The sequence below is a fragment of the Topomyia yanbarensis genome, chromosome 3, assembly GCF_030247195.1.
Source record: "Topomyia yanbarensis strain Yona2022 chromosome 3, ASM3024719v1, whole genome shotgun sequence".
NCBI classification, from domain to species: Eukaryota; Metazoa; Arthropoda; class Insecta; order Diptera; family Culicidae; genus Topomyia; species Topomyia yanbarensis.
The window spans coordinates 62,861,628-62,874,146 of record NC_080672.1 but is presented as its reverse complement, the minus strand read 5'-3'; the positions used below and the strand labels follow the sequence as shown (position 1 = coordinate 62,874,146).

Here is a 12,519-nt window from a genome sequence, read left to right as displayed (position 1 = left end):
GATTGTTTCTACGCCGAATAAAGCCGAAGATATTAATAAAAGTTAATAATTGATGCTTTTTTTCTATGGAAACTTTTCCATGCACAATTATGACACGCCATACAAATTTTGTCATCAATACACACCTACGACACATGTGAGTGCGACTTTTGTTTATATTTATAGTGAAAACTCGCAACATAGTCAACCGAACTTCGTGATATTTGAGAGTTTCATACAGAATAGATAGAAGCATTAATTTTCTTCTTTGAATTGTTTTTACCATTTATAAGTTTCAAGATATTCAATCTTAAACTTTAAAAATCGTTTTTCTCGAAATGTGCTAAATGGCGCTTATCATAAGATAGCACAACAGCGACGAAATGTCAGTTCTGAATTTAAGCCATTCTCTTTTTAAATTTAAAATTTTTCGTAGTTAAACTTAGAATGTCAATTTTTTTAAATTTACGACAGCTTTGGTTAAATTTAGCGTTTTTTTTTCTACTGATTTCAAAAAATAAAATTCCTGCTTTTTAGACTTATATTTCGACATTAATTTGATTCAGTTGAAGTCCTTTAGAATACAATCAATATGGGTATTTTCGAAATGGTTTTGACGAGGGTGTCGGAGGACAATGTTTAGCGCCATTTTTAAATCCAAAATGGCGACTTCCGGTTTAACGAAATTTTCTTCAAGGGAGGGGGGGGGGGGGGGTTAAAGGTTTCAGCGTAAAAAAAACACTTTTTTGCGAATTTTTTTAGAACTTTGTGTTTAGCGAATTGATCAAAACTTTTATACATTATAGCGTATTTTTTCAATAACATGCTGTAATTTTTCTAGGCAAAACTATCGACAAGCAACTCGGTGACGAAGCTTTTTGTCTCTGGAAAAAACATGATTTGCGGTGTTACCTGCCATTCAAAAACTACTCAACCGATTTATTTCAAACTTTGCATACATATTCTATATAAAAAATATCTAACTTCTATGTTGAGTTTTTGAGATATTTTTTTTGATTAAAGGGGTGTTTACTAATAAAAAGGCGGAATTAATGAGTAAAAAAACCCTAATTGAAAATTTATCTTAAAAACTCTACGTAGGAGTTAGGTATTTTTTTAATTGAATGTTTATGCAAAGTTTAAAAGAAATCGGTTGAGTAGTTTTTGAATGGCATGTAACACCGCAAATTATGTTTTTCCAGAGGCGTTCTACAAAAAGCTTCGTCACCGAGTCGTTTGTCGATATTTTTGCATAGAAAAATTATAACATGTTATTGAAATAATTCACTGTGATGGAAAAAAGTTTCAATCAATTCGTTTCACGCAAAGTTTTAAAAAAATCTTAAAAAAGTGTTTTTTTCATGCTGAAACCTTTGAACCTCCCCCCCCCCCCCTCACCCCCTCAAACATTGCGACGCGGAGAGACGTACACGTCCCACTTACTTCTCCTAAGTTTTCATTTGATTTATAGTTGGCGTTGATATATAAAAACGATTTCTTCCTTTAATCAACTCTTAGAGATGTAAGGAGTATAACTAGCACAAAAAATATGTGAATTTGTTAATTACTTATTAGTTTTAACAATTAAAACTCAAAAATCGCGTTTTTTTTTGCAATACATTCGGCTGTGTCTGAACTAAAAGTCCTAGAGACTCAAACATTTTTTTTGAAAGTATCTCAAACATTGAACTAAATAATATATTTTTTGCAGAATTTTTCGTAGGTCAGTTTTTTCGAAAAAAAAAAAATGCGCATAAAACTCGATTAACGAGAGTTTTTGGGGTCCCTGATTACGATTCAGATGCCAGAATTCGAAAATTCAAAATGGCAACCATTTTTTACCAATTTGGCAAATTTTGTTACCGTCAGTAACAAAATAGTTTGGGTCGCATAGTCGTTATACTGGATCCGCATTTTGAATTTTATATTTTTGACGTCAGAATCAGAATCAGTGACCCCTAAAACTTATATAAAGCTAAAAATAACAGTATTAACAATGAAAAAAAAAAACTCGCGTCGCAAACGGTTAACCCAATCAAGACGAATATAATTCTGTAACTCATTCAGTATAGTTGTTTTCGAATAGGATTTTTTTTTCAATTTGTTTATTTGATAAGGCACGTATGCGTTAGCTTAAAGGTGCCATTTTTTCATTGTTTTACATTTTGAATTTCTTAAAACTAGGGGGTTACACATTTCAATATTATTTTGTTTTATATAATGAAACTAAAAAAAAACCTTACAGGTAACTTATACATATAAAAGAGGGTATAATATAATATTTGTAAGATTTGGGGGACGGGTCATTTTGTGTGTTCTTTGTATAGTAATTCACTTTATGATTTTTAGAAGGGAGATTGTAGGAGAAATTAATTATTAACTAAGCGGAACATTTTACAAGCTTATTAACTAGAGATAACTAGAAAGAGTGGTTCAAGATTAAGGGGAATTAATTAGGGCTATTTTAAAGTAGTGGTACTGTTGTGCATTTCTTAACGAGATTAAATATTGTTCAACTAAAACTAGAAGATAGGGGGGCACATAAATTTTGGGAAGATATTCAAGGGGAGAAGGGGGTGAAGTCATACATCTGTGTATCAGAGACATGGGAGGGTGGGTGGACAAGGCTGAAGGGGGGGGGGGGGGGGGGGGTGAGATATAAACTTTCAGTTTCCGGCATCAGGAATTAACGGCCAGGATTACAGATTCGAATGGATGTATCAAGTATTGGGACGCCGGGCGGTTTTCCTCGAGCCGGCAGGGGTTCCTCCAGACGATTTCGTAGTACGGCTCAAATACGGATCGGAAACACACCGCGTTGCGCGTGTGATGTTGTACTGTAGATCTCGTGTTGTTGGTTCATTCGCCAGATGTTTTGTCTCGTCTTGGAGTCGTATCAAACCATCGTTGGGGTACGGTAGGCGGAAGAGGGCACTTCTGGGAATGATAAGAGAAAAGATAGGGGCATTTAAATTTGGATATTGATGGTTTTGAGGAACGTGTATATAAGGGACATGTAGAGAATATCGCGGCTTGCTAGTACATCTCGAACCGGGACATTGGGTGATCTTCCTCGGGCCCGAAGGGAATCGAATAGTTGAGATCTGACAGAACAGTACTCGGCGCATGCCCAGACAACATGTTCGATTTCGTGATAACCGTTGCCACAAGCGCAGATACCGCTATCCACGAGCCCAATACGCCGGAGATGTGCGTCCAGCGTGTAGTGATTGGACATGAGCCGAGACATCACGCGAATGAAATCCCGACCCACATCCATCCCCCTGAACCAAGGTTTCGTCGATACCTTAGGGATTATCGAATGTAGCCACCTTCCCAGTTCACCATTGCTCCATGAAGTTTGCCAACTTTCGAGAGTTCTCTGATGAGTGATACTGAAAAATTCGCTGAAGCTAATTGGTCTTTCATATATGTCACCTTGCAAAGCGCCCGCCTTAGCTAAAGAGTCCGCTTCTTCATTACCTGGAATGGAGCAATGCGAGGGAACCCAAACTAAGGTAATCTTGTACGATCTTGCAGACAAAGCACGCAGGCGCTCCCAGATTTTCCCCAGAAAATATGGAATGTGCTTTCTAGGTTTCATTGAACGGAGAGCCTCGATTGAGCTGAGGCTATCCGAGACAATAAAGTAATGATCGGTGGGCAAAGTATCAATGATCCCAAGGGTATACTGAATAGCAGCAAGTTCTGCGACGTAAACTGAAGCAGGATCATTGAGTTTGAATGAGGCGGTGAGGTTTTGATTGAATATACCGAAGCCAGTGGAGCCGTCGAGGCTTGACCCGTCGGTGTAAAACATCTTGTTGCAGTCGACTTCTCGAAATTTATTATGAAAGATGCTTGGGATCACTTGCGGGCGTATGTGATCCGGGATTCCACGAATCTCGTCTTTCATGGATGTGTCAAAGAAAACAGTTGAATCAGAAGCATGAAAGAGATTGACACGGTTGGGATAGTATGAAGAAGGATTGATATTTTGTGCCATGTAATCGAAGTACAAGGACATAAATCGGGTTTGAGAATTGAGCTCGATAAGCCTTTCGAAATTTGCAATTACTAACGGGTTCAAGATATCGCATCGGATGAGCAATCGATAGGAGAGTTCCCAAAATCGATTTTTCAGCGGAAGGACGCCCGCCAGCACTTCTAAACTCATCGTATGTGTCGAGTGCATACAACCCAAAGCAATACGCAAACAACAATACTGGATTCGCTCTAGTTTGATGAAATGTATGTTCGCAGTGGAGCGGAAACAGAAACTCCCGTACTCCATCACCGACAATATTGTTGTTTGGTACAGCCTGATCAGGTCTCCTGGGTGGGCACCCCACCATGTTCCGGTTATTGTACGGAGAAAGGCACTTCTGTTTCAGATACCTAATGTGACATCCCCAGGTTCCTTTAGAGTCGAACCAGACCCCGAGATATTTGAAAGTTGAAACCTGAGCAATAGTTTGACCCATTAATTGAAGCTGTAGTTGTGCTGGTTCACGCTTCCTTGAAAATACGACTAGCTCAGTTTTCTCCGTGGAGAACTCGATACCTAGCTGGAGGGCCCAAGCAGACAAATTGTCCAAGGTATCTTGCAATGGTCCTTGCAGATCGACGGCTTTGGGACCTGTAATAGAGACCACACCGTCATCTGCAAGCTGCCTTAGCGTGCAGGAATTGACAAGACATTCGTCAATGTCATTCACGTAAAAGTTATAGAGAAGGGGGCTTAGACATGAGCCCTGGGGAAGACCCATGTAGCTAATTCGTGATGTCGATAAATCACCATGCGAAAAATGCATATGTTTTTCAGACAGCAAGTTTAGCAAAAAGTTGTTTAGAGTCGGTGAAAGACCATGCTGGTGCAGCTTCTCAGAAAGAATTTTGATAGAAACTGAATCAAAAGCCCCCTTTATATCTAGGAAAACTGATGCCATCTGCTCTTTGCTAGCATAAGCCATTTGAATTTCTGTTGAGAGCAACGCAAGACAATCGTTCGTCCCTTTGCCTTTGCGGAAACCAAATTGTGTATCTGACAGTAAGCCATTTGCTTCAACCCAATTATCGAGGCGAAACAAGATCATTTTCTCGAACAACTTTCGGATACAGGACAGCATCGCAATCGGTCGATACGAGTTGTGGTCGGAGGCTGGTTTTCCTGGTTTTTGAATGGCAATGACCTTCACTTGCCTCCAGTCATGAGGGACAATATTACCCTCAAGAAACTTATTAAATAAATTCAACAAACGTCTCTTGGCAGAGTCTGGCAGATTCTTTAACAAGTTAAATTTGATTCTGTCTGGCCCTGGGGCTTTATTGTTACATGATAAGAGAGCAAGTGAGAACTCCACCATCGAAAACGGTGTTTCGTTCGCGTTATTGTGAGGGGACGCGGCGCGGTAGATCTTCTGTGCCGGGGCGGAATCCGGACAAACCTTCTTGGCAAAATCGAATATCCAACGGTTTGAATATTCCACGCTCTCATTGGTACTGTTTCGGTTTCGTAAGCGCCGGGCCGTACTCCAAAGAGTGCTCATCGATGTTTCTCTCGTTAGTCCGTCGACGAACCGGCGCCAGTAGCTACGTTTTTTGGCTTTTATCAAACTCTTCATGCGCGTTTCCGCCATCGCGTACTGTCGGTAGCTAGCGGGCAGCCCGTCGTCCCGGAAGGTCTTATACGCAGCGGCCTTCTCCGCGTACACGTCTGAGCACTCTTTGTCCCACCATGGATTGGGAGGACGCCCGCGTGAATTCGCGTCTGGTACGCGTTTAGTCTGAGCTTGAATCGCGGTATCGAGAATCAAGCCAGCCAGGAACCCGTACTCTTCCTCCGGAGGAAGCTCTTGTGTCGATTCTACTTTTTCGGATATCGCGGACGCGTAGCTCTTCCAATCAATATTTCGTGTGAGGTCATACGAAACATTGACTGTATTCGGTGGCTCTGAACCGTTAGCAATATTAATTACGATTGGCAGATGGTCGCTGCCGTGGGGATCAGAGACTACCTTCCACATGCAATCTAACCGCAGCGATGTCGAGCAGAGGGACAGGTCTAAGGCGCTCGGATGCGCTGGAGGGGCAGGAATCCGTGTCATTTCACCCGTATTCAAAATGGTCATATTGAAGTTGTCGCAAAGCTCATGGAGTAGGGTAGATCGATTATCGTCATGAAGGCAACCCCATGCCGTGCCGTGGGAGTTGAAGTCACCTAAAACTAGCCTCGGTGCGGGGAGGAGTTCCGCAATATCGCAAAGCCGTCGGTGGCTAACTGAGACTCTAGGGGGGATGTAGGTGGAAGCAATGCAAAGGTCTTTGCCTTTTATCCTGGTTTGGCAAGCGACAACTTCAATGCCTGGTGTCGAGGGGAGGTCGATCCGATTGAAAGAATAGCACTTTTTGATCCCCAAAAGTACTCCTCCGTAAGAGTCTTCTCGATCCAAGCGAATAATATTAAAATCGTGGAAGTGTAGGGTTATTTCTGAAGTGAGCCATGTCTCGCATAGGGCAAATGTATCGCATTTCAAATTATTTAGTAAGATTTTAAACGAATCGATTTTCGGGATAATGCTTCTGCAATTCCACTGTAGAACAGTGATTAAATCCTTGACCTCGTTCGATGAATTAGCCATCGAAGGATACAATCGCTGAAAGGAGGGGCCATTTCGCAGTGAACTGCATCAAGAATGTTTTTACTGCGGGGAGAAAGCTTATCAAGATACTTTTAAGGGGGTCAGAAATGTTTAACGCTGTAAGAATACGGTCCACAATGTCAGAGAAATTTATTAAGCCAGCACTGTTTTCTTTCTCTGGCTGAGATATGGGAACACTTGGGGTTTTTGATGTTCCTGGAAGTGCTGGGAACTCCTTTTCTGAGCTCAGGTTACTGAGACCGGGAGCGACTTGCTTCGGTTTTGCACCAGTACTTCCTTGAGTAGTTATTTTAGGGGGACCATGAAGAGACACCTTCTGGCCTTTACGACGAAGCTTGGAAGAGGAAATGTTCTTCCTTTTTCTACTACTTCTAGGCACAGCAGAAGATGTTCCCTCCTGGGGTTCATCACAGTCGCCTTCGTCAGTAGACAAGTTGGTAAAGATGTTCGTAGAGACAGGTGGCGTAGCTATCTTAAGCATTTCTGCAAAAGATCGCTTAGAGCGTCCCTGAAGGGAACGCTTAAGATTTTCCTCGCGCTGTTTGTACGCGGGACATGAAGGGAGATCATGTGGGTTTCCCTCACAGTAGAGGCACTTTTCGACATCTCTACCACAGGAATCATCCGCATGATTCCCACCGCATTTCCCACAGCGGGCTTTATTGCTACAATGGGAGGCTGTGTGTCCCAATTGTTTGCAATTAGTACAGTTCATGACCCGCGGCACAAAGAGGCGAACAGGTAGACGAACCTTGTCAAAAAGGAGGTAATTAGGCAGGGCAGAGCCGGCGAAGGTCACCCGATAAGAGTCTGAGTTGACGTATGTTTTCTTCCCGTCAGCTGCGACTGATGCTGAATGCAAACGTTTGCATTCCAGTATCTTCACTGGCTTAAGCATGGGGTCTTTGAAACAGCCAGTCCCATATTTTAGCAGGTCCTCGCAATTCAGACTCGAATCGGAAACGACCCCACTGACTTCAACCCTGCTAGCTGGAATATACACCCTGTACTCCCTCGTAAAGGGCTCGTAGCCAGCAATATCGTTTGCCTGAGTTGAACTGTTAACCACCACCCGAAGCTTATCAGGGCGAATTTTCGATATTTCTGTCACGGCCGAATACCGATCCGTCAGAACTCGAGAAATCTGCAACAGATTCAAACACTTTTTTTCTTTGGTCCGAAAGAAGATCACAAATGGCCCGGTGGCCGAGCTCGGATATACCTTGAGCCAGGGAGCCGATTTTATTTCGACGTCCATCTCACCTTGAGATGAACCGCCGTCAGGGGAAGTCATTTTTGCACGGGCCTATTGCCCAGTGCACGTTATTAAGACAACCAAGAAGGGGAAGCGAAAACTAATACTTAGCTTGTGTATGTAACGGTATCCAGACGGCTCACTAGAAGAACACTGCTTCACTTCACTGACCGGCTAACGGTACTCAGAAACAGAAACACAAAAGAAGGGAAAAAATACTGAAACCTCAACTAGGCGCAGAGTGTGCAAATAACCTTGAACGCGGATTAACACTATTTGTCGCTATAGAGTGTACGGACCGATGACAAAAGACTTCTATCTCGACTGAGTGCTCGATAACGAATGATCGAATAGGATTGATGAATATTTGCGAGAATTTTTTCTTAGTTCCTAACCTTGGCTTATAACAATTTCTTGTTAGGAATATATTCCCGTAAATGGGATCTAAAAACGTAAACCATTAACTTTAACAAATATTCCTTATTTGAATCTGTCATAATTTCTGGATTAATCACATAAAACCCCAAACAACATCGACCTGTAATACCTATTCGGCACCTCCGAAAAAACTGTGATTAGATTATAGGTAGTATTTGTAGGTTCAATAAAAATATGGATTAAATTCAATAATAAAATGATTGGTAGGGAGACAGTAAATTTATTTATTTTGATTTCAATAAAATTTATTTATCGTTTAAAAAAATATTATTCCATTTTTTAATTAAAACAAAATTACTGAAATTAAAAATGATTTTATTGATAACAAAATTTTATTGTTGTCGCGATAAAATTTTTTCTTTCAAACCAATAAGTTTGTTATTTGAAGTGATAAACAATAAATGATAGGATGCAATAACACATATTTTTGGTTTAAATATGTTTAATTTTTCTGCGTGTAAAGTTGCCAACTTGGATTTTAGAATGGCGTAAAACATCTGTCTCTGTAAACAACTCATCCGAACCATTCCTAGAATAACCTTAATGATTAGGTTTTTCCGAACTTCGTTAAACCGAAAGTCGCCATTTTTAATTTTGAAATGGTGCTAAAGATCAACCATCGACACTCATTCGTCAGTCATTTTTAAAAATTCCTATACTGATCGTGTTGCAAAAAATTTTGATTAACCGGTAGTCACCATCTTGGATTTCAAAATGGCGCTTAACATCCACCTCTGACACATCTTATACGTAGTGAACTAAACGGACGTAAACATGCTAAATAAATACATTATGCGATGATACTATAATTGTTTCACTGACATTAAGTCTTCTTTATTGACAATACATACATTGCCACAATTTCACTCCACCAGGCCAGAATATAAGAGAAAAAACTTACCACCATTTTCAACCAAAATACTACACTTTTCGTGGACAATTTCATGCAACATTAACTTCTCATTTTATCTGTGCACTACTTATTGACAATAATCCTTTTCAACTAAAACTAAACAACGTTAATTCACAAAATATTTCGTGCACAAATCTGCCACAACACCAATTACTAACAATTTATTTTTTTCGCTCAAGTGTATTTGACATGAGCAAAAACTGTTCTGTTTTTAATAATGTTTCTGGTTATTAAATTCAGTAAAGGTTTTTGTTATTCGCCGTGCTGAGTTTTCACAGCATATATACACAGCCCCGAAATAACAAAATAGCATTCTTTATCTATTTGGTCGAGAATGCAGTTTTCATTCCTAAATTCAACCGCAAACAAAGATGAAAATGCAAATTTTATTTTTAGTTTTTGTTTTGCTGGATTGTGTCCTGGATTTTATTTAACTAAAACCTTCTCTTAAAAACAAAAATTTAATTAGAAAAATAAAAGCTGAATTTTAACTAAATCGCTTGTTATTTTTAGGAATTTGTTGTTAAATTCAACTAATTTGAAAACAGAAATAGGATTTAGCACTAGAGCTGATTTCTATCTTTCCGTGCATCAATACCATTTTACAGGGAAAGTATCATCTCTTTCTTATCAAAAAATCCAAACGACTTCCGCTGGAATTTCCTGTTGTTGTTACTATTCGAAATTATAAAGTACCAAAAATAAGTCATTCTATTAAATACCTCGAAAATAATTGGCTGTTAAACATTCACCTTTTACAAATACAATTTTCTGGGTTTGGGGACAAAATATCGAAGGACAAAAGGTCGAATGGACAAAAAGGCGAAAGACAAATGGTCGAAAGACAAAAAGTCGAAAGACAAAAGATCGAAAGGATAAAAAGTCGAATAGCACAATAGGTCAAAAGGACGAAAGGCCGCAAAAGACAAAGGGTCGAAGAGACAAAAGGCTGAAAGGATACAATATTGAAAGGCATTAAACGTAAGGGACAATAAGTCTTTTTCGCGCGGTTTCTAGTTTCATCGCAGCGTTTTTCCTTCTTTATAACATGAGCTGTTCTTTATATGATGATTGATTCGCTAATTCTATTTCTTTCTCAATGATGTTTTGCGATTTGTGGCACAGCACATCATATTTGGATCGCCTGTAGCAATCAGTAACACAGAAAATAGTATTGAAATGTCCACTAATCCATTTTTTTTTTCGTATGCACAAGACACAAAATATATTCGATAAAACTAGGACGGAGCTGCTTTAAAGCTGGCCGCAAAGCTAGCGTAATGCGGTGTAACCGCATAACCAAGGCCAAGGAACCGGAGCGACGTCAATCCGTTCAGGATCCGCAGTCGGAAGCGGCGGTTCCTCGCAAGCAAACCAATCGTTTGCCCGGCTTACTATAAATTAGTTTAGGTCTGACTGAGTGGAGCGACACCAGATAGCGCACGAAGTAAAGCGATGTGGCGTAGCCACATTCGGCGGCAGCGTTGATTTATTTATTTATTTTCTTATTATTTTCTTATTTATTTATATATTTTCGACCTTTTGTCATTTGACCTTTTGCCATTTGGTGTTTAGTCCTATCGAGCTTTAGTATTTTCGACTTTTCGTCTTTTCGACCATTTGTCATTCGACCATTTGTCATAGATTCAATTTTCTGTACTCTATCTTAAACATTGACATTGATGTGCCGCATAGTCAAAAATAGAACATTGCATGAAAATGTATTACCTCAATTTTCTGACAGATCAGAGAGCTTGTTTACATGGACTTAGAAAAACTTTTTTTCAATCCAGTACAGTTTATTCCATTGCTTTGAAGTTCTTTTAAATTCTAAGACTATGTAAACAAGCTCGCTGAACTGTCATTTTTTCGAGTATTTTTATTCATGTGACGCCATCTTGCAATGTCCCATAGGTTTGTTCCAGTAACAGCAGAAACTGGAAGTACTCTGGAGCAAACAGGTAGAAAACCATTTCTGTACTCTCTTCTCCTCTTTTTTCATCTTTCGGTAGCAAACCTCAGAAAAAAGAAGCAAGTATTTTTTGCTCTTGTTTACTCCAGAGAAACTTCCGCGTACTGGAACAAACCGAATATTCCTCATTCAGACATCCGATCCATCAACAGTTAACAGGAAACGCTTTTTACTCTCACCTAAATACGCATACACCAATAACGCACTGACACAAAACCAAATGTTTTTTTTGTAATAGCAACAGCTAATTCTTCTTTTATTTCCAGTAGTCAGACAGACAATAGTATGCTTGAGTAAGTACGAGTGAATGAATATGTCGTTAAAAACCACACTGAGATTTGCACGTTTCCTGATTGGCTTCCAATCTCTCTGTCTCTCTTGATTCGAACATAAACACATTCCACCATTGAAACCATTCAAGCATGCCTGTACATAGTGTTAATTGCGATCGTTTTTTTCATTCTCCCACAAAACAAAATACCCACTTACACGCATACACATACAAACAAAACCAAACCCGCTCATACACCCACGGTGACTGTACATATGTTTTCCATTTTTCTTCTCCCCACCACCCACAAAACCTAACCCCGTGTTTTGCAGCACTCGCTATAACCGATTCTCTACATCTAGTGTGGAACTGGCGACGGTGTCCGTTTTCAGTGAACCTTCTTCTACCACTCCCGCCTACGCAAACAGGCGTAACAAAGCTTCTCGTAACAGTTTCAAGCCTAGCCTTACCAACAGCAGTCCATCGTCGTCGTCTTCGTCATCATCATCGTCCAAGTCATCCCCGCCGTCGTATTCATCCCGGCAGCAGGATCAACACCAGCAGGAACAGGAAGCGAACCGTCGATCGTTCAAACCGAACTTACGGCCTACCCCACCGGATGGTGAGTCCAGCACGACCAGCACCAGTCTGTACAAGTTCAAGCTGAACCGCTCACCGGGTCGCTGGCAGTACAAGAGTCCCCCGAAACCGACCGTCAATATCCGAAAGCAGAGTCCGAAAGTACGCGATCCGGTGGAGAACCTCACGGCGGCCCCAGTGTACGATACCTCGGTACAGTACAACGACATCGCCCAGAATCCCGATCATCCGGAGAAGGTCGACACGGACGCCGATCTGGACCAGTCCGGTTCGGTGAATGGAAATGTGCTGAACGATGCGGAAAATGATAATCAGATCGAGCATCGGTATCCGATTGAGACGATCAAGGTGGAGATTTCAACGCCGGTGGATTTTAAGGATACTTACTTCGAGATTGCTACCATCAAGTCACCCTACACCTTCCAGGTT

At 40.6% G+C, this 12,519-nt stretch overlaps 1 protein-coding gene across 1 annotated transcript in view; it reads left to right on the top strand.

Annotated features, from left to right (window-relative positions):
* The window catches only part of LOC131691058 (mucin-2), a 610,571-nt gene that overhangs the window by 576,261 nt on the left and 21,791 nt on the right, over nucleotides 1-12,519 (top strand). The window contains exon 9 of the mRNA XM_058977218.1: nucleotides 11,823-12,516. Within this exon, the coding sequence (XP_058833201.1) occupies nucleotides 11,823-12,516 (694 nt within the window). The remainder of the gene's footprint in view (nucleotides 1-11,822; nucleotides 12,517-12,519) is intronic.